General features: G+C 41.7%; 1 protein-coding gene across 2 annotated transcripts in view; it reads right to left on the bottom strand.

Moving 5' to 3' along the window:
* The window catches only part of LOC138622251 (netrin receptor UNC5D-like), a 163,987-nt gene that overhangs the window by 39,518 nt on the left and 101,359 nt on the right, over positions 1-23,110 (bottom strand). For both annotated transcript variants that reach the window (XM_069700903.1, XM_069700904.1), the window contains exons 3-4: positions 10,290-10,433; positions 9,979-10,082 (exon numbers count right to left, since the gene is read on the bottom strand). In XM_069700903.1, the coding sequence (XP_069557004.1) occupies positions 9,979-10,082; positions 10,290-10,433 (248 nt within the window). The remainder of the gene's footprint in view (positions 1-9,978; positions 10,083-10,289; positions 10,434-23,110) is intronic.

The raw sequence follows: 23,110 nt of genomic DNA, 5'->3' as shown, positions 1-23,110 counted from the left end.
AGCACCACACCGGTGGACTTGCACGGGCCTTTCTATCAGTTGTTTTTCTATATTATTTTATTTTTCACAGCCTCGGCGTCTAATCAACTCCCGTGTTTCTCCACAGCTGGTCGGTCGACTGAGTTATAACAAAAACAGTCAGTTTCAACCATCCACTGTGAAATGATACGAAACTCCCCTTTTTTCATGCGGTTTCATCATTTTAATGTTTCTATGTTGCTCTCACACATTTTAAAGTCCCACTCGTGCAGTCACATCTCAATCTTGTATTTTGCTTTAACACTGAAAATGGTGAAGCCTCACTTTGAAACGATGACAGGTGTTTTCTTTTAACACGTTCACGTATTTTGTGCAGAATTTGGAAAAGATTTCACCTATAATATCACCGAGAGACAAAATCTTCGGAGCTGATAATCAACCAACACTGACTTTTTGGCCATCCAACCCGATATCATACCGAAGCATGTAATACATCCAGCAGTCCACTATCTGAATGACACGTTTGTGTTGTGATTTGAATTGTGTGTCCCAGGCCTTAAGCTAGGCCAAAGATCCCGTCCTCTAGTGGACTGATGGGTGTATTACAGGTGATGAGGTTATCTAATTTTGTATTAGCAACAGATGATATTTAGGAGATTCATGCATCAGCTCAAGTCTTCTTTGCTTTACTTTAATAAGTTCACTCAATAAAATGCTTATTATTATCTGCCTGTGTTTATATAATGTGATAAAAGGTCACATTAATCGAATGGAGACGAAGCTGCTGCTCTCTAACTTTTAGAAAAGACCTCGCAGTACATATGTTCGGTGAAGTAAGGTCAGTTTAAAAGCTTCCAACAGCATACTGTATGTTTATCCAAATACAAATTGTTATTTAGGTTTATAAGATAACAAATTACTTGGAAACATAATTCCACTTATTTCAGAAAAACAACTAAACTAAAACTGTTTCCCTGCATTTCCCCACATTATCTTGCTCCTGATGGAATAATATAATGTGGGGAAACTCAGCGAATTGAAACTTAACCTCCAACCCTTTGTTCTCGTATTTATATGGGATGCATATTTATAGAGAAGTGTCGCAATTGAACATGACAGGTACCAAGATCTAACCATTATGTTGAGTAAATTAAATATATTTCAACATTTAGTGGATAATGCGCCACCTCAGGAAATACAGTGAAACTAAACACACTGCCTGAAGCAAATACTTATAGATGGGCCACATTGTATTACATAAAACATTTTTTTTTTCCTCCCAGTAACAAATTTAATTTCTTCCACAAGCTAGTAAAACGGATAACTGTGCAACTGCTGTCTATTCTGCAGAATTTGTATATTAATCCGTTTTTAAACCAACGGAGGGACGAATTTTCTCATGTATTCCACATCCGGGACACAAAGAGAGTGAAATTACTGCTTTGCATGAAATCTGTGTTACTAGCGACCTTTATGTGTGCGAGCTGAGGGCACTGGACAAAATAACAGGAACACAATACAGTGAAATGCATGTAATGTGAAAGAAAACGGCAACTGAACATGAAAAGCTTTTCAGAATGGCAGGTTCTTTGGCGATACTAAAGATATCTGTGAAATGACAAAAGATTTAATATCCAAAATCAGAGTAATTGAAATGACCTTTTTTCAATAAGGAGAGTGAGAAATCAGACTTTTATAACTTTCTATGACTCCAAACACAGACTGCAGGACAGTCGGGACAGTGGAGGTTTATTGAAAATGAAGGCCAGAAGAGGTTTGACCTTTGCCAGTAAAAAAAGCACTTGTGATGCCAAAGGTGTCACACCGATCCATTCAACCAACTCTGGGCACTGCATTTTTATAGTTTTACTCAGCAGCGTCACACATAATTTATTAGACTTGGCAGCATATAAAGCTGACCAGCTTTTTCTTAATGCCACATCGTCTACGGAGGCACAGTATGTATTTATAGATAGTTGACTAGGACGCCGATCGTTGTTGTACTTCCTCTAAAGGGGTCTCTTAAGATTGCCCTCCTCTGCTGCTTGACTGTATCTCATTGCAAAGCCTTGAAACTACGTCAACGATCCCCATCAGCAGCAGCGCACGCCACTGTGACACTAGGGGACAAGCTCACGGCTAATAAATAAAACTTAAAAGCATATTTGTCTGCCTATCTCACAACAAAATATTCTAATATTCGAGGTGTGAGCAAAAGGTTCCGAGACTGTTATCAACAATAACTATTGTGACTATAAGCGACTTCACCATGGACCTGAAACTTGAGCAGAGAAACATCAAATTGTGTGTCAAACTCAGGATATGGGCAACGTGGATTCTAGAAATGCTTTGAAAGCCTTTAGCGAGGAAGCAACGAGGTGGGCAGGTGTTTTGTGAGGCAGCACGTAACCGTCCGAGATCAAAGAAGGTGTGTCAGGTCCGGTACGCAACCGGGTGGCTTTTCCTTGGGGTTGTGCACCGTGAGTTGGTCGCCCAGGGTCAGACTGTCAACACAGAGTTCTACTGTGATGTTCTGGAGGTGGGAAAACATCCGGCGCAAACAACGTGAACTGTGGCCCAGCGGCACTTGGGTTCTCCAACATGACAACGAAGCGGTGAAAACCCGCGAGTTTTTCACCTGCAACTACACCATCGCTGCTCTCCACCAACCTTACTCACCAGATTTGGCTCCTTACGAATTTTTTCTGTTCCCTCAAATGAAGTTCAGGTTGAAGGGTCGCCACATTGGCACTGTGGAGAGGATCCGGTGAGAATCAGAGACGGTGCATAAAGCGCGAACAGATCGAGACTTCCAGGGAGCGTATCAAGGAATTCTTGGAGCGTTGTGTCGCTGCACAAAGGGAATTTCTCGAAGAGGATGGCGGTCGGTTAAAAATCAGGTCAGATATTTGGTTGTTATAGCCACAATCTCTCAACGTTTTCATCGCATCATGTACTTGGGGCTTGAAATATCCACAATCTTGGCAAGTTTTCAATAACCACCAGTCCACCAGCATTCATTTAACTTAATTTACAATCTGTATTTCTCCCTGCCTGGAACACATTGTGATAATTTCTATGTACGGTAATATAAAGCCAGGAAATGCTGTGGAACAACAAATTGAGTGGGCAGCCGGCCATTAATGACTGGAGGTAATTGATAGCAGGAACACATTCTTTTTATGACACTGACAAAAGAAACCTTATCTATTATGGATTAATCGCATCATAATACCCGGCATATCTGTTAAAGAGGGTCAGATTTAGAGCCCACGTCTCCTTCTTTCACATAGGCCTACAAATTATGTGCCAAAAGAGACAGAGCCACTTGCTCACCATTATGTCAGCGAACTTCAGAAGGGCTGGCGCACACTGTAGAGCCACTCCACAGATTCAAAGATGGGAGTTTTTTTTTTTGCAGGCTCGTGCCTACTGTGCCTCTGTGAGTGTGTGGTTAGACAAAGTGTGATGAGGACAGAAGTGGTCAAAGTCTGTAGAGTTTTATTAGAGGGCTCATTTTGAGTTCTTATAACTGAGGTTAAATTATCAGCTTGTCTGTAGCCTGAGATTGTTAGAATTAAACATTTCAATTACACACTAAAAAGTCTACAAAGTAAAAAAAGGAAACCTGCATTATTAGCGTTGGCTGATAACAAATAAAAAAAAAAAAACAACGCTCATTTTTATGTAGATAATTACGAAGTACAATAAAGGAATTTTAAACTACTTTACTGCATATTATTATATATTATATAGTAAAATGTAATTTATGTGATATAAAAACAGTAAAAAAATGAAAATATGTCCTTCCACACTTATATTATACTTATTTATTATTTTCATTTTTTATTCTCTTCTATTTTTATTTTATGTGTATTTGCAATTTTTGTTTTTATTTTCTCTGTACTTATCTTTCCTACCTGTATTCTAAAGCTGCTGTGACGACTAAATTTCCCCACTGCACGATTAATAAAGTCTTATTTAACAAAAGTGGTAAAAACCCTTAATGCAGTTTATTTGAGCCAGCATCTTACAACCACACTGAAAAAGACAAGAACTTTCAGATCAATCCTTTTTAAGCTGGTATCGACACCATGCGAGCTGCGTTTGAGTGCTGAAGTATCGATTACTGCCGCATCGACCTGCCCGTCACCAAGGATCATTCACTCACCCATTCTGCAACACTGTTGAATTGTTAAAGAAGCTTTGTGTCTCAGAAAATGTCTTCTTGATTAACATGTTACGTTTTTTTTTTTTTTTTTTAATCTTATATTCAACATCACAAAGCTTTTTAAAGTTGCATATGCTACAAAAATAAATTGCTGCACGAGAGTGCTGAGTATTCAGAGACAAGGACAAAGACTTCAGCAGCTGCAACTCCAAAACAAAACAAAAAAGTGTATTTAAACTGCCTTTGTCATAAGCTACTATTTTTGACTATTTAGTATCAATGACTAAGAAAATAATCAAAACATCTGTTGAAAAAAAAAACATGGAAAGCTTTTCCTCGTATTATACCGATTTGAAAACTATGAAGGTGTTTGACTTCCTGTTACAGTTAGAGCTCTGAGAAAAAAAAGGGTAAGTAATGGTAGACAGTAAAAAGAAGTAGAAAGATGAATCTTAAACAATAGTTGTTTTCCTTTTCATTTTAACCGAAGAAATAATTGTCCCCATTTTTCTCTCTGTGATCATATAGAAGTACATATATACACACACATATTTTCTTCTTTTTTGGGGGGGCCCTCATCTTCAGGGATTCTGACACTGAAGTGAATAAAAATAATCTTTCTCATGTTTTTTGGCTTTGATTAATCTGTCTCGTTCCGCCCCTCATGCGCTCGTTTCCTGATGTTCGCTGCAGGAAGTGTATAATCTGGGCCTGTGGTACGCGCTCTGCGTCGATCCCAGAGTCGCCCCTTTAGGGGGGGGGGGGGGGGGGGGGGGGGGAGCGATCGAGAGATGGATATGCAGATGAGAAGGCAGCGACAGGACAGACTCAAAAGAGCCCGATAAGCCGGTGCCTATAGGGAGGACGGGAAAAAAAACAGATTTGCTTAATTGGCAAATTTGTTCCACTGAGATAGCAGCGACCGGTGTTGAACCCCACCTCACCTAACCAGAAAGACCAGGCCTTGTACGGGCGGTCGGTCGGGGTCCTGTCAAGGTCGACACGTTGACCAGCTAAGTTAAGCGAAAACCTGAAAGTTTTCCCACTAACTTTTGTGTCGATCTGTTCGTTTACAACCAGTGGAGACCGGAAAATAAAACAAATTCATGATATATTGAAAGCAGCATCAAATGGTCAACAGGGGGTCCGCGAACCAATCAGCATTATTCTTAAAGCTTCGAGCTGTTTTGAAGATGTCGGGATGAGAGAGCCGGCGGGCGCTGGGTTTATCAGCAGTAAGGTGTCATCTTAAAGTTTAACATCAACAAAAACAGAAGTCATTCCGATTCCTCCCTGCACCAGGCGTCCACACTCAATTATTCCGAAAGCAGATGTAATGACCTACATTTACAATCATCTAAACGGGAAGTGAAAGCGACACGGAGACGATTACAAAGCATCGCAGTAGGTTTTGTTCCATCTGATTCAATTAAGGCTGAGTTTCATTAACAGGCGTCCTCCTTTTCCTCCTTTCGCTTCCCCTCGCGCCTGCACCCTCTCCGTCATGTATGGCCTTTTTCTCAATGCAACAATGACTTTAGTGAAATCACATTAAACAAATGAGCCCTCGAAATCTGACAGCAGCATATTCCGGAGGCTAGGGGAGGGGGAGGAGGGTGGAGGGGGTGGGGGAGGGGGGGGGGGGGGGAGCTAAACCCTCACCGTGTCCTTGGTTTATCTCGACACCGGTCTCTGGAAATGTTATGTTTATCACTGAATAATTACATTTTAAGGACTTTAAATGACTTTGGATGAGAGGCTTAATGATTAATTACACTTGATATGGAATACTTGGGCGGGTAATGTTGGGGCTAATGATTGTAAAACATTTTTTTCCTAAAGTTGCTGAAGACCTTTTTTTTCTTTTTTTTTTCTTTTCTCCCCATCACTAAACTTTTAGTTTTGCGAAAACCTTTCTGGGATATCACGTTGAGGAAGCTGCATGATAAAGGTTTGACAGCTTTTCTCCTGAAGTCAGACTGAACGCTTCCTACATGCTGGATATAAACTAATCAATTTCCTGGTTGTGACAGATTCCCCCGAAATCAGGTATTTAAAACATTTGAGGAAGAAATTAGGCCACACAGTTTCAGAACCGAGAAAATCAAAAACTTCATTTAAATGTGCATTTGGTTTGAAAACTTCATCTTAACATAACGATAACAGTTTTCAGCGTTAAAGTTATGCAACTTTTGTTGTCATGGCAACAGTAAATGTGGTTTTTAAAAAAAACTATCCCGACCCCTGGTTGGAAGCAGGAAGCGAACAGCGGCCTCCTGCAAATGACTAATTACTGTTACTAATATCTATTTATTCAACATTTTTCAACAGAGAGTGAAATAATTTTGTGATTTAACATCCATCCCTTCAAAACATTCACAATTAGGTAAGACCCACTTCTGCTGTTTGTAATTCACACACATAGTAAAAGACAGCTGGCTGTCGACAAAAGCTTTCATGCGTCGGTAACCCAACGTGCTAAATTTGACCGATTCCCAGCAGATGTCACTTTTCCGTTCATGTAATTTCGTCTGAGTCATTGGCAACTCCCGCAAACTCACTGTTATCTCTATCCCACGCTGTGTAAAAAGATCTCGCTGGCTTCGTTCACGGGTCCAGTTGTGATTCAAACCTCGACGGAGAGTCACCTACGTAGTTACAGATGCAGCGCAAGGGAGTCAAAACACAGATGGGTATATATGTGCATATATTTTCTGCTCTATTCCAAGCCAATAATGTACGAACTTCAATATTAACGATACTAATGTGTTATGTTTTAATAGGAATGTTTCTATTTCATGCGTACATCTGCAATTACTGCAAGAAAACATGACTACATTCAGTTGTTGAGCTAACAAGCTAATGCTAATAATGAGTTTTTTTAAAGTTTTTTTTTATGCGTGGGTTAGAATTCATTCATTCATTTGTTATTTTTCTTTAAAGATTATTGTTTGGTATTTTATGGGGGGGGGAGGGGAAGAGGGGGGGGTTAAGGTGACTATAATGTTTATTGTAAACTTCTGTGTCTATAAAAAGAGGAGCCCTGTATTTGACTCCGTTGTCACCAATAAACTGAAGCAGGCTTAAGCTGTTTTTACTATGATCCATTTTTCTGCGGTCTGACTTACAGTGCGCACAGATTACTGCCTCTATCACTGCCGGGACAGATAATATGGCATTCTCTGATTTTTTTTTTTTCATTAACATCCTACACAGCAGCCCATGCAGTAAACTCCCGGGTGGCTTAGTTACAGCGAGATGCGGATAAAGTTCTTCTCTCTCTCTCTCTCGCTGTTAGTGTTGCTTCTGAGAACACGAACAGAGCGGCGACATAAGGGGATTTCAAGCTGTACAGTCGGCTGCATGGGCGTTTACGCGTTGAAACAGCATGCAAAGTTCATTTCATTTGCATCTCGTCAACAGAGCATTTACTCTATTGTCAGATCTCACCCACCTTACCCCCCCACACAAAAAAAAACAACCCTGCATTTCTTCCACATCATGAGCATTAATTTCCATCAGGATGGATTGCAAACTGCAGGATCGAGGAAGCCTCACACATAAATGACATGACCAAAATAAATATGCCTCAGAATAATAGAGTTTAACAGATCACAGTGCATCATGACCTCAATTCCATAAAACTCAAGCCGCGGCTGAGCTTCGGCTTCTCTCCGAGCCAAATTTCACAGAGCTGGTTACAAAAAAAAAAAAAAAAAAAGCAGCGCTTTAACCTCTCAGCAGCGCCTAAAGTCACAAAAAGAGGAAAAGTACAGAGCCACAACTCTGGATGTGAGCGGTTTTTTTTTTTTTCCGAGGTGCAAGTCATACTAGAGGGAGCTGGATTCTGTCGCTGCATTATTTACCATTACCATTCCCTTTGTTAGCCAGAGTCGCATTAATGAATGCATGAGCAGTTGCCTATTTGATGACCACAATGCATCGGGGAGACTAGTGGTACACCGATGCTCCATTTGAGTGAGCTGAATCATTCATCACGCGCGCATTCACACACACACACACACACCCTCTCGCTAACACATTTTTACCTACACTACGCGAGCTTTGGAGCTTCGAGGAGTCCTAAAGCTCCACATTTGATTGAAAAATACAGAACTAATGTTTTCGGACTCTGAAGAAAATGTTTGGGAAAGATAGTTCAAAAGACCTGCTGTAAATCCCATTTTAGGGACGCCTTTAATGTTTAGTCAGCGTGACAGACAGGTGTTGACTAAAGTCATTTTGTGGCTGTATTTTGTAGTTCTGTTTGTTCACGTAATATTAAGAACGCTCAGTGTCCTCGTGCAGTAAAAACTGAGAAGGATAAAGCTTCAGAAACCCCCGAGGGGTGTTCGTAAAGCCGAGACTTTAAAAATGCACGTTAATTCCTATTTGCAGTGCATATTTGTATGTCTCATTTGTCATCCAAGAATTGTTTGTATTAGTTCATTTTTATCTTATGCTTCCACTTCCTGTTTCCTGGGGACGTTTTTATTTGAGGGGCTGCGCACCGCTTTTGTATACTTTGGCAGCGCCTTCCCTGAAGTCGCCGTTCAGCATTGATGAAAAGTAAATTCCTGTGCGTGTACCATCTTGGACTAAGCCTCAGCTAAGACCCGTCACACTTGTATTATGACGTCTGCGAATATGGACGCAAACTCACTGAAATAAACTCAAAAGTTTACCGTCTGATCTGTAACTTCATACTCATTGTTTCATATCAAATCCAAAGTGCTGGAAAAGAGCCCAGCTGCTGAGAAATGAGACGCTGTCCCAGTTATTCTGACTGTGCCGAATGTAATTAAAAAGATTCGACTAATAGATGAAAATTCTCGATTGATTGTATTTTTTTTTTTTTTTTTTTTTTTGCCGTGTGACCAAACATTCCCGACGTAAACGAAGCGTCATGAAACATTAGTAACTTATTAGTTAAAGCCCTGTCAATCAATGCTTTGGAGTGGTAGCTGGGGTTCGGGTCGCCTGCGCTTTGAAACGTCCTGGTCGGGCTGTCGTTTTTGTTTACGCGCAGATCACAGCGCTGTGCCTTTAAGGAAAGGCAAAGCTTGCCGATGCTCGGGCACACATGGCTTTGATATTGACGTGTCCGCCTACTGAGGCTCCACATGAAGGCACACAACATCAGAGCGCCGCGCAAACTCTCTCTCTCTCTCTCTCTCTCTCTCTCTCTCTCTCTCTCTCTCTCTCTCTCTCTCTCTCTCTCTCTCTCTCTCTCTCTCTCTCTCTCTCTCTCTCTCTCTCTCTCTCTCTCTCTCTCTCTCTCTCTCTCTCTCTCACACCACTCAACGGGACTGTCCGTGAGCGCCTCGTTTCATATTCAGAGTAAAAATTAAAACGCCAATGACAGGCGCGCGCGCGCACACACACACACACACACACACACACACAGACAGCTGCAGAGGGGAGAGTCATAGCGAGAGTGAAATGAATGCGACATCTAAATAAGTCATAGCCGCACAACCTTTTATCCGTCAACATGGCCGACAGAGAACAGAGCAGCGCATGTCGCTGGTTAGATAATGCTCCCAGTGTATGAATGATTTCTCTAACTCGAACAGAGCAACTAAACAAATGGCGTCTTCGTCTCATCGAATAAAAACCGCTCCGGCTGACACTAAACCGAAGAGAGGTTCCGATGTGTCTTTGATTCGCTGCGACTGGAGAGCGACACAGCAACGCGTGGTGAAAACAGAGCGCGAGCCGGACCAGGTGACGGCTCCCCTCCAAGGCGGCGGGCGGGAAAGAAATGTTACTCGTTTGAAGTGTGAGAAAGCCCACCCCACACCCACCCACCCACCACCCCGCCTCACCTCAGCCACAGGCACTCCCTCTGGGGGACGGCAGTGCAGCACGATCATGCCGTTCAGAGGAACCTCGGTGCCTTGGGGGTCCTGCTCGAAATTCTTCCTCAGGTCTGAGGGGGAAGAGGGGAAAAAAAAAAAAAAAATCACGCACATTAGAAGTCAAATTGTTTCAAGTGTGACCTTCTCTCCTCACGCAGACACGCACGGACACGAAGAATATTGCTGTCGACAGAAATCACGCCACCGGTTTGAAGGAGAGTAACCTTTTCAGAGACACTAAGGTCAGTGTGGAATCAAAGTGACACGGAGTCTCTTACAGGCGATCCGGACGGTGGCCTTGCGGCTCTTGGAGGTTCCCAGGTGGCTCCAGGCGACGCAGAGACACCAGTAGTCCTCCGGGCCGTGGAAGTCCTCCACCTGCTGACGCGACACGTTGATCGTCACCTCGCGGATCTTCAGCCCTGCGAAATCGAGACAAAAACAAAACAAACAAAAAAAACACCGAAAAAGGACGATTGCTCAGATTAGGATGATCAATCAACGGGGAGGGAGATTTGCAGGGACAAGATGATGAGTCAATTCTGAATCTGATAGGATTATCAACGGCAAACAGAGCTGCCGTTTGCCAGGAGAGGCAGCTTGTCAAACCAGATGCATTCGAGCTTGGACAACAATTCAAACTGTATACTTTAATCTGGTTCAAATCCACAGAGCTTCATTATGAATATTAATATCGATTGTATTACTAGCCTTTGGCAAAGTCTTTTTAAAGTTTGGAAAACAGATGGCCAGCGACGCATTGTGCTCGAAATTGTTCGTGAGCCTTCGTATCCTCTTCCACTATCTGTAAACTGGAATCCATTTATACAGAAGTGACACTAAATACTTCGCAGTGGAAGCATTAACTGAGAGCAGGAACACATCAGCTTCTTATTGTTTTAAGGCAGAGCGTGAACGTTTGAAGGGCCCTATAATTTAAAAGGTAGAGGAGAGAGAGAAAGCGAGACTGGCAACACAGTGCAATTAAATCCTGCATCATTATACACAGACACTTCCTACGACAATCAAATCATCTATTTCCAGCAGCAGAACTTTGACTCCGTGTCGCGCGGGTTGTTCGTTAATATTCGCTATATTGTCTGTGATGCAGCCCATAATGAGGCGGGCATGAAACGAGCACTTCCCCAGACAACTGATGGGAATTTAAAAGCCCGGTGTTTCAATTATGCCAAACTATGCACAAAAAAGATGACAGGCCCCCGGACCATTAATGTATAATAGGAGAGCTTTATTGGGTATCCAGGAAATTGCAGCTTTCAACCGACGTGCGTGATGTGATGTCGGTCTAACCCCGCGGAAAAACCTGAATTTCAGTCAGACGACTTTAACGGATTTATTAATATGTGCACGGAGAGTTATGAACAGTTCATGTTTGGTATCTGGTGTCCAACTTTGTCAGTCCCCGCAGGATGCAATTAAGGCTGCACAGTGGGGAGCGGAGGGAAGGACGTTAACACGTAGCCAGCCCACGATAAAAATCTTGCGTTACAGGCTTTGGATAGATTTTGTTTGGGGGTTGTTAATGATGAAATAAAAGTGAAGCAGTGACACTGTTGTGTTCGAAGGGAGCTGCAGTAGGAAGGAGCAACATAACCGAGGCACAACAGCTGGAACAAGTGTACAAGTGTCGCGTCATAACTTCGTGCTTTTATATGACGGCGTCGTTAAATGATTTCACAATCCAACCTCTGTGCGAAGTCTTTAATTTTTTGTTGTTGTTTTTTTTTTTTTATGTGCTCTATAAATAAACTGACTTGACTTGACAGCAGCCAGACCTGTTTTCTTGTTTTTTACAGTTTTTTTTTTTTTTTTCAAGTGAGGACTAATTCTGAGTTGTACTGACAGAATGTTTTCAACCTCTGATCTGCAAAGTGGAAGATAGAAATTCTGATTTTGTAACGCCTGGATGGGCGACGTTGTGTCTGCAGCGCGGTTTTGTCCTGTCATCCGTGTGGCTTCACACCCCACTGAGACTGTTTTTAGAAGGGAAGCATTTTGTCTGTCTGATTTTGTTGAGTAATTTTTCCTTGACTTTTGGGCTTCCAGCGCGGATAAGTGAGCTTAGGTAGTTAAATGCGTCTTCATTGTCTGCTTGATTGTGTTTATTGTTTTTATTTCCTGGTTTGTGGTGCTGTACCTGACAAAACTAATACAAGCTGGCTGTGTTTCAGTTTCATCCTCCCTTTTTTTTGTATCTCTATTTCACATAGAGTGCCTGTTAGCAGGAGGAGACTGCATTTCTTCTCCTGTTTCACAGACTGTGGAGGTAAATGTTGTTATAGGAATGTGCTGTTCCTGTTCCTTACTTCCCGTCTCGCAGATTTGCTCTGTGTGGCTTAACGAAGATTGTATTTGAGCAGACTGAGGAGCCACTTCTGAAACACCCTCTGACACAACTGACATAGCTGTAAAACGACACCGGAGGAATCCAGCCAAAAAGATTTACATTGAATGTTATAACCTAATGATATGTCACAATTAAATCAAACTTAGTTAAAGTTAACATTTTCAAGATTTAGGTCGTGGGTGATTTGGCGCCACCTGTGGACACTGATGGTATCAGCACTTAAGGTAGGTAGGTAGGTAGGTATATAGGTAGGTATATACTTTATTAATCCCCGAGGGGAATTTTTAAAAAAATACTACCGAAAACGATAAACTCTTCTTGATCAGCTGCACGTGCTTTGTCTGTTTACAGTGCAGCCAACAAACTCGCGCTGATTAATTCAACGATTCAGTCAATAATTGGCCTTCTTTCGCCATAAGCTGCCCGTCACCGACAAACTCCTTAACTGTGGCTGGTTCTTCTTGTTCCGTATCTCCCTCCAATATTTAAGACAGATACCAAAAAAATGCCAAGTGACAATATCCGGCTTTGTAGACACGTTTTTGTTGGATGAGCTCATTAACAGCTACCGTTACTGCATTAATCCTTCATAAAAAAATAATAAAAATAATAAAAAATAAAAAAAACAGTTTATTTTGCCAGTGATGTGATTTCACTGAATGAACAGCAGTAGGAAATGTTGGGTTTGGGTTTGCAGTACTTGATACAGCTCTGATGTGTCTGGAGGAGAGCGAACAGTAAAGTGTGAGGCGGCTGTGATAGAATCACAAACAGTGGCGCTGGATTACATGCATGCATCGTTTCCAATCTCCTCGCGTGTCGGCAGGCAATTACAATCCAGCATGAGGACGGCAGACTCCACCACCAACCAGGGAAAACCCTGCGCAGATAAGTAATTATAGGCATTTCTGATATGATCAGCATGGTGCTCAATCTAAAGCGATGTTTGATTTCTTCAAAATAGAAGAAGTATAACTTTAAACAATGAAAATTTGAATTTCGGTCTCTATTGATTTGCATTTTCATACAACCTTGTTAAAGTTTAAGATTTCCTGGAGGCAGATCCTCTCCGATTTTTTGGAAAACGGCTAACAAGTCGTGCTTAACGGGCGCATCTCGCAGCAGCTGTTCTGAAATCGCTGCAAAGCTCGGCCTCTCGTGGCTTATCGCTTAATTACGCAGACCTACACTTGTCGAGGAGTTGTCTCTCCACAGGCCGTCATGCCGAACGCTGCAGACAGCAGCTTAGACGCGGGGCCGGGATTAAATGAAAACTAATAATGTGAAATGAAAGGTTATCAAAGGGAGCCTAATGAAGTAATGTAAAACAGTAATGTTCTCTGAAGACACTGTAATCCTCCGCAATGACTGACTGATATTATGTACAATAACCCCCCCTCCCTCCCGCCCCCCACCTCCATCTACTCCTCCTCTCCACTGCCACAAATTAGAGACTTAATCAACATGCCTGATTAAGTGAGAGTGAGGCAGATTTAACTACAGGAAAATAAAAACACAAGATTGCACTCGAGTGAGGGGTACATTTTGTCATGAAATCAGGAGAAATCTGCAGTGTCAGTGTGAGACTGAAGTGAAACTCTCTTTGGGCTCAGCGCAACGGTGACGTAAAAGAGTATGAACATGTTATTTAGATACAAAGGATTTGATTTCTCGCTCTCCTCCCGAGTCTCATAACTCCCGTGAGACGTCAGGATCTCCGATTTCTGCTAAATGATGAATGCCCATTGAAGTTTTGAAATTATTTGAAAGTATATTGTATATAATTTTGATATTTTCTTCTGTATCAGAGTTAAACAGGTGTTTGTTGTCTACCGTGCAATCAGTAGCTGCTAAAGTGGTCGCCAAAGCAGCATGTTGCAAATTTACTCAAATGTGAAGAAACCTAAAGGCTTTTAAAGACAGTTTGAATTTCAATACCCAGACTGTAATAAAATGTATTGAAATGGAAACTTTTCGGGGCTGAAAGTTGAAGTCAGTGCGAAAGCACCTTAAAGTGCAATACCGCTGCGGGCCACTAGGGGGTGGCTCCAAAAAAAACCTTCAATAGATTTCCATTCAAAAAGTATCAACTTCTCAAGAAATACTAAGTCAATCCTTTTTTTTCTGGAACTCAATATATTGTCATGTTTGTTCTGGTGGTTCGTCTGAAGACAAACGACTGAAATGAAGCAATCTAGAGAAAGTCTGAGATTTTTGTAACAAACATATAAATACAGTTTCAGTAGCTTGTTGTTGCACCTCTGACATTCAGCGAGTCTGGTGGTTCAGTAATGGAGGAAATGTATTCTACTTTCTAATACTGCAATATATATTTAAAATGACTAGAAGCTGATATTCTTTCATGAAGGCACAGTGGGCTCAGAAAGCATTGATAAACTTCTGATGAGTTTTGATATTTTTTTTATCATCTTCAGTGGAGCACACGAGCAAAGGAAAACTGGGTCAGTCCATCTGCGGCGCTGTCTTAAAATTTTTAGTTGAAAATTTCAAATTCTTGTTAGCGAATGCTCAAAATAATCAAAGTCACACCTTCATATCTCTGTCTGATGTAACTTTTAAACTTCACTAAGTGCTTTTGGTCGAGCAATTTCACCACTGGCTTGTGACAATAGCCCGAAGCGCCTGAGGAGACGAGGGAATAAGTTCAGTCTTGCCGTCTCTTAATTCACAATCAGACTTCCTCATCTTTATTAATGACGAGGGAAAACAAGAAGAAAACTAATGAATAAACAACTCTGTGCTCGTCCTGATGAGATGTTTTAAGGTGAAAAGCAGACAAACTGAGTCAGAGCTCTGCAGATTCACTTCAGGAAATAAAACAAAAGTGATGCCTTCCGTATCGGCCTGAGTCAGATTATTCAAACACAAACAACAACAACAAAATAATTCCACTCTGCTTGAATGTCATTCCATCACAGATGTATTCAAATGCAAATGCAGGAAAAACCGGTAGTAAATAGCACCCACATGGAAGGCCGGGGTATTGTTGGTTTGACTGAGGGCTGTGGCTTTTCTTTTGAAAGCCAAGATAAACAAAGGGGTTAAAAAAATAAATAAAAATAAATAAAAAATCCGGAAGACACTCCGACTTCCAGGTTGCCTCACATTAAGCGGAGATCAAAACAGCTTTTTTGTCGAATGGTCCGAAATGGCCCTCGGTGACGCTGTTAAAGAAAATATCCTGCAAACTGCTCGGTCATGCCGACGATAACAGTTACTTCTCTGCATTCAGTAACACAAACAGCCATTCAGCTGGCTTTTCCGTTAGGGTTGTCCCGAAGTGCCTGTTTATTTTCCTTTTCACCCTTTTTTTTCCCCTTTCTTCTCCCTCTGCTTTGCCTTCAGGCTCCTGACAACAGACTTGAAGGTGGAGCGGCTTCCTCTTCAATCGTGTCCTTAAATACGCCTCTAATCGAGTCACGAAGGGACACGGGAAGGCCGACGCTCACTTATCATCCTCTCGTTTTCTTTTTTTCTTCCCGATGTCTCCGTTTTGGTTTTTGTCTTTGGCGCGGAGCATGCTGTGTCTTTCTCCCGGCTTTAGCCCATTGTTTTGTCTTGGCTTGGTCGACGAAGAGGCCCCTGAGAGAGCCGGGCACTGCCAGCTAACAAGTGGCTTGATCCGAGCGGCTTGTGCTTGGCCGGGACCCGACTGGTCCGGCTCAGCTCAGCCTCGTCTGGGATGTCTCTGTCTCGTACTTAACGTTGCAGCAGGGAGTGCAGGGTCGGAGGGGAGAGGGGGGGGGGGGGAATTTTCTTCCCTGAATTCTCCATCGTCTGAAGGGGGTGAGATCCTCGTGAGGCAGCCGTGTGTACGTAGCGGGTGACACGGCGTGGGCCACGTGGGTTGTTTTTTTTTGGGCCGGTGGGACGGATATCGCTTCAGGAGGAGCGTCTGTCTGATGTGAACCCGGCTTTGGTTAAACATTTGTGTGATGTGACATTGCGGCTGCTGCTCGGCATGTAGGGGGGTGAGGGGGGGGGGTGGGCTGCGAGGGTTGGCTGAAGGCCAGACACAGACGAACCCTGCTAGACAAGCGGAACATGCTCCCAGCAACATCTCCAAGTCTGGTCCCAGCTGTGTGTGTGTGTGTGTGTGTGTGTGTGTGTGTGTGTGTGTGTGTGTGTGTGTGTGTGTGTGTGTGTGTGTGTGTGTGTCATACTTAATCCCGGCAACCGAAGGGACGCATTACTCCGCGCATGAAAAAATCATGATAATTCAAGCCATTTAAAATGCTGCGAGTCCTTATTTATGTCACCCCCCCCCCACCCCCCGTCCTCCCCAGTCGCCTTGTTTATGTTTATCCGAAAGCCGCGTGTCTGCTTATTAGGAACCGCTTCTGCATACATAAGTACTTTCCACTCTGTGGGCCACTTCATTTGTCTCACTTCCATTTCTTTAACTAATAGTTTGTGACACCGAGAGACTCGTTGGCATCCCCCACCCCCCTTTACCTCCCCCAACCACCACCACCAGCCTGCACCTCTCAGTCTCTGTTGCGATGATATCTCACCGGCTTCTGTAGGATCATAATACACAACATCCACACTTCCTCTTACTTCCCCTGCATTCACGGCCCTTTCCCTCAATCACTATCTCTTAATCACTGGAACCAAAACGAGCGCCTCGGTGTCCACTTTCAGCCTCTCTTTTCACTCTCCCGTCGCCCTCTCTCCATTTCCAACGTCCTCTTTCTCCTATTAGCCCCCCCACCCCACCCCTCTTTTCTCTTATCTCTCCATCAAAGTATCATCCTTTCAGTCTATTTAGACCCCACATATCCCCTGTGCTCCACCTTCCTCCCTCCTCTCCTTTTACCCCGTCCTTCAATAATCTCTCCGGTTCTATCACTCATTTCCATCTCTCAGCTCTCTTACAGCGTTCCCCCCCCCCCACACACACACAAAAAAAGAGCCGAAAATAAAGTCATCTTCTGTGATAGGTCAGAGCACCCAATATGCTTGCCTTGTCTCTGGCATCTCGAGGCAAGCCAATTTCCCTATAAAAAAAAAATACAGAAACGGATTGATTTGGTGTCTGTAAAGACTCGATACAGCTCCCTGAAATCAATCGGAGGAGATTATCAGAGCGAGTTGTTTTCCTGAAGGGAGGTTAGGATCTGGGTATGAGAGATGATTACATGGAATGTCTAGCTGAGCCTTGTCTGCTGGTGGTTTATCAAACGTCTTAGCAATTGCAAAGGGAATAAATGCGCAGAATTTGAAGATACGATGTTATTGTTTGTCAGTAATCGTGTTGTACAAAAAGCTGATCTAGGTACCTTTTTATTGACAAAATCCAAACTTCTGAGGATAAATTCAGATCAAACACATCACGACGTACTTAAAAAAAAAAAAAAAAAAAAATCATTATACAGCAAGTAGTTCCGACGCAGAGATCTGATTGGTCAACTGAACATTTGGACATCACACCCCCGCTCATCACTAGAAATATCACTCCACCTTCGCAATGGAAATATATAATTGGAATTGAATGTTATATAACATGCAATATACTGTTATTTGTAGTTGTTAAAGGTCCATTAAATGTGACCCATTTGGTGAAGTTGGGTCTCTTTTGGTGCCGTTTTGTCGCTCCGAGCACCGGTACCGTAACACCACGGATAGTCGCGCACTTAAAACCCCGGTGCCGGCAAGCTTGACCGCTTTGATTTTAACACATAAAACGGTGCTAAAATCTAAAATATACACAAGTCCATTTATGTCTTTTTTCATCGGATACCTTAGTTGCAACAACATTAAGCTCGCTAAGCAGTTTAGTGTTTCTATGTGCTGTATTTATTGAGTTTGAGAAACGATCACCAGAAAGCAGTAAAACGGACTAGAAATCGCCTCCGTTGCTAGGGTCGTTGCTAAGGGTTGGCCTACTTCCTGGAGTAGTAAACGTTGCATACATTACACAAGAGTCTATCGACTGTTTTCCAGTTGGTAGTCAACACCTCGTATATTGCCATGGAAACGGAGATCGCACGAACAAAAAGTTTTATATTTTGAGAGTGAATTGCCCCACAATATGAATACATTTTGATTACACATTTTATTTAGCTGGTGACATGTTGTATAATCACACTATTACACTTGTGGGTGTGCTTTAACATAATTAATTAGGGATAGAAAGCGCCTCGGTCCTGACCGCATCACTGTTCGTGTCAATAAAGATGTTAAAGCACACCGTGCAGGATTCAGGGCGCTAGAGTTTCTGTCTTATAATTTAGTGTGTCTCATTCTTTCTTTCTCTCCAGTGATATATTTCCCTTCCAGGATACAGTTTCAGGCCCCATCTCTTACATTAGGCCAGACAAACCTTCACAGCTTCAGGAACTGCATAACAGTATTTGATTATGTTCTCTACAGAAAGCTCGCTTCATTTGTGTTTGTGTGGGACAACCCATTACTGTCAGCCCCGGTCAGTCTCATGTTACAAAGTTCAGGTGAGGCCGGGGGCCTTTAGTGCTACAGGGAAGGCACGCATACATCAATGAAACATTCTGTAAAGGTATAAACATCTTAACGTCCTCTTTGGATGAGTAAAACAGGTGCTCGCAGTTATACTTCTCACAGTTATGGATACCCACAGGGAAACTTAGAACCTACGCTTAGGCTACGTTAAGATGGCTTTAATCAAATCAGACAGACTTTCCAGACTGCCTCTGTGTGCAGATCAGATCTGGTGTGTCCTGACATCGCCAACCTATCCGCATGGGTTGCTGTGGTAACGACGTAGACTCTCCAATGCGGAAGCTGCTGGCACGGAAGTGTTTCAGCTCGTGTTCGTGGACTGTTGTTATTGTTGTATGAAAATCGACTCTTTCTTATAGCCCTCTGCTATGCTAGTGGCAGCATAGATTCTGCTCAATCGGTCTCTCTTTAAAGGATATTGTAATCGTGTGTCGCGTTGCGGAGCGCTGCAGGATATCCGTAAGTTAAACCACCTCCAAATGTGGTTTGGATCTGGATTGCAGAAATTGCATTTCATGTGTTTTTTTTTTTTTTTGCTCTTCAGACTTTCTCAAAAATGTATCTGGATATGACAAAAATCCGATTTGGGCTTACCGCCTAACTGTTCTGTACAGGCAACTTGTACCTCACCAAAGCATGTAATACACCCATCTGTCCACTAGAGGAGACAACGTCAGTGTCGCCTGGGTGTGAAAAGTACACAAGTGATTAAGGCACCATGTGGTTAGGTTGAAAAAAAGCTTATAATTTAGGGTAAAATAAATCACCACGTTGCATACTGCAAGTGACTTATTTAATGTATGTTACGTTAAATTAAATACGTTATCAGGTCACTTGAAAAAAAAAATCATATTGACTTTACTTTCACACTCTTTGTACTTTATAACATAACCAACATCACACAGCCTTCTTCAATCCTGCTATATATATGCGTGTAATTTACACACTTAGGCGAGGCAAAGCGTGACATCGACACGGTATCCTCGAGTGGTCTGACGGGTGTATTACAGGGACTGGAACGGGTCCTAAAATGTGAATAAAATCATTATTATATGTCCAAATGGAGTTCCATTGACTGTGCTGTAATTAGCCCTCCACATGTCGACATACATTTTGCTTCCCTCTGCTCTCACCTTTGAACTTTGCTATTGTTTTCAGCACAAAACAGCATTGACGTAATGCTGCTTTAACAGAGGAAAATCTACACTGCAAAGACAATACATTAAGAGAACCTTAAGTGTTGAATAAGAAATCGTATTACTGGAAAATGTGCCCAAATTATTCCATCCAGCGTCCTCTGACTTCAATCATAGCTGAACTTTTGTACTTTTCAGTCTTTTTGTAAAAAGAAACACATTTATCCAACAGTGTCGTCACCTCAGAGTAGACGTGAAGAAAGCTGAGGAAGAAGAGGTGATGTTTGATCCCCAGTTAATAGATAATCATAGTCAATTATTCATAGTGATCCTATTAATAAGGTCTGCTCTTATAAACATCTTGGTGGGAGAAGTGATCCACGCTCTCTTACCCAGCATGCACTTTGTTCCCGGTTAAAGAAGAAACTATATTTCATGAGAAGACTCAGACTGTTTTTATGTCACCAGTCAGTTATTTAAGCAGCTATAGCAACATCACGGCTGCTGTATATCCTCTTGAACAGACTGTAATGAAGGTTAATAGGGAGGAGAGGACACCTTTTACTGCAGTCTTTATACAGTCCATATAAGTCCAATCTTATTTTCCCTCTAAACTATAAACCCATAAACAAACTCATTTTTCTTTAAACAGCAGCTTCTGAATGAATTGATCGAGTGAGTGTTAAGATAGAAATTTGTTAGAAATGTACATCAACTATATACAATATTCAGGATTTGCTGTATTTTTAATTGGTTTTATCTTGGTTGTATCTTCTACTGCATCTTTTCTACTGCAATACTGTTAATTTTTTTTTTAAAGCTTTACTTTTTTGTTGGTTTGTTGTTTAGCTTATTAACAGCCAGTCTCAATTAAATCAAATTAAAAACAGTCAAATGTAAATCAGAATGTATAAACTTGTGCATTTTCCGCACTATAATTGTTGTGTCATTAATTGTTATAAGTATGTTGCTTTATAAGTCTGGTAATTAAAGCTCTGTGAGCAAAAGAAAACATTCCACCAGGGACAGTCAAGTATCTTCCAATCTTTGGTACATATCTGTAAAAAAATATCTCTCGCATTAACAATAAAAACCATGAAGAGTGTCAATGTGTCCAAAAACATACCATAAGTATCTGTGGTTTGTATACTTCGGCTATAAATTCACCCACTTTGAATATCAGGTCAGTCAACACGCTTTTATCTCTTGAATCATCAATAACAACAACAACAACAAAAATCTAAAAAGACTAACATTTGAACAAGTACCTGCCACATCCTTCACCTCTGGAGATTTTATCAAGGAGGCAATGAAAAAACTTCAAGAAAATGTTTTACTTGGTAGGTTAAGAGACATTTCGTTGGAAGTAAATGAAAGCACTTCCGCCACTGAAGTCGCCGATTTCAGTCTCAAGCCTCGACTGAATGCAGCAATCCCGAAATTTTAGTTATTGTACATATAATTTTCAGTTCATTTGACTTTGACCGCCATCTTTTTGCTGCAAACAAAAAGCCTCAGCGTCAGTAGGGTTTTATTTTTATTTGGCATTAAACCAAAATGGGCCCACAGTGATGCTGTATTTTTTTTTTTTGCTTTACAGCTAAATCCATGATGTTGACGTCAATAGAAACTCATCAAAATATGGGCAGTTGAATATTAGAGGTTAAGCATTTTCAAACAAACAGTTGTAGCGCAAATATTTTTTGCTTGAGGCAATAATTTAAAAAAAAGCTCAGACATGATGTGCTTGTTTCATAATTTCATATTTTAATTTCATTGGTTCATTTTTTTTAATTTTTATTTAAAAGTAAATTAAACCATAATACAGTTTTCGTAAGTGTAACCGACAACCCAGAATTTGGGTTATATTTGTCAACCCACTTTTTGATAGTTTTACTTAAAAAATTTTACAATTTTTTTGGTCGAAAATAAAAGCCAACATGATTGGTCAAATCAATAACCAAACCCTGCTGGTTTATAATAACCCATTGCTGGGTCGGTCGCTTTTTTGACCTAGCACTGAGTTATCAAAAAAAACTCAAATTGGTTTATTTTTAACCAAGCATTTTTTTTTTGAGTGCAGTCATTTTCTGCTTTTGTTCTATAGTTTTTTTTTTTTTTTTTTTTTTTTTTTTTTGGGGGGGGGGGGGATATCTTACCAAGAGCTTGACAGACCACGAGAAGCACTTTAGCATGTTGGTGTTTGTTCTGTTTGGTATTTTCATATCATACAAGGGGTGTTTGGCAGAAAACGGAGGAGAGGTACAAACAGGTTGTTTGATTCTTTTCAAATGAGGCGGCACAAAGCAAAGTGTTGGTATTTTGGCGAAAGCCGGACCGCAGACGTGCTGAGAACGGACGCGCGAGGAGCAGGTCGTGTCGGTGAGTCCATGCTAAATCCCTGGGAGGATCCACCGTTCCAGGAATAAGGCTAATAATATAAATTTCATTTAGCACTTGCAAACGAGGAGATGTGGCTCCGGAAAAAAAAACTCCACAGGGAGTTTAAAATTAATGGCCGATACTTCACATCTGCAGGTGCCGAAAATGAAAAAAAAAAAAAAAAAAAACTTCCGTTACTTTAATTTAACCCCCGTAAACTGTGTGAAGGAAGAAGGGCAGATCTGTGATAAATTCGCAGTCTGCAGTTTGAAAAGTAGAGCACGGGGCCGAGATGTTGTGCGCCATGATTCACCGTGTTTACACTTATTAAATCGTGTGCGAATAGAAGTAGGCTGCTGCAGAATATCCACCAAGACTTGCGCACACATCAGATCTGCTCAGTCGGATCTTCGTGTCACCGTGCCGGTTCATGTGACGTCCCGGTGAACGTGTTTGACACGAGCAGCTCGCAGTGGAAAGAAACTCGGAGACAATTAAAAGTTCACACTGTTCTCATTACCTCTAATTCTTCTCTCACTTTCTTCTTCCTCCTCTTCGTGTCTCCAATTCAAAAACACAGGATTACCAGCAGGAAATATTCCCGTGTGTCATAGCCTCCTTTTTTTCTTTTTTGTCTGGCAAAAGTGGCATCTCATTTGTAATTCCTGAAATGTATTTTGGGATATGATGGTGTAATACAGGAGAATAAAAA

The sequence above is a fragment of the Brachyistius frenatus genome, unplaced genomic scaffold (genome assembly GCF_029030835.1).
Source record: "Brachyistius frenatus isolate BFR_SWC_R1_liver_20210118 unplaced genomic scaffold, ASM2903083v1 Contig_35, whole genome shotgun sequence".
Taxonomy (NCBI): Eukaryota; Metazoa; Chordata; class Actinopteri; family Embiotocidae; genus Brachyistius; species Brachyistius frenatus.
The sequence above is the reverse complement of the archived record's forward strand: the minus strand, read 5'-3'. Positions and strand labels throughout refer to the sequence as shown.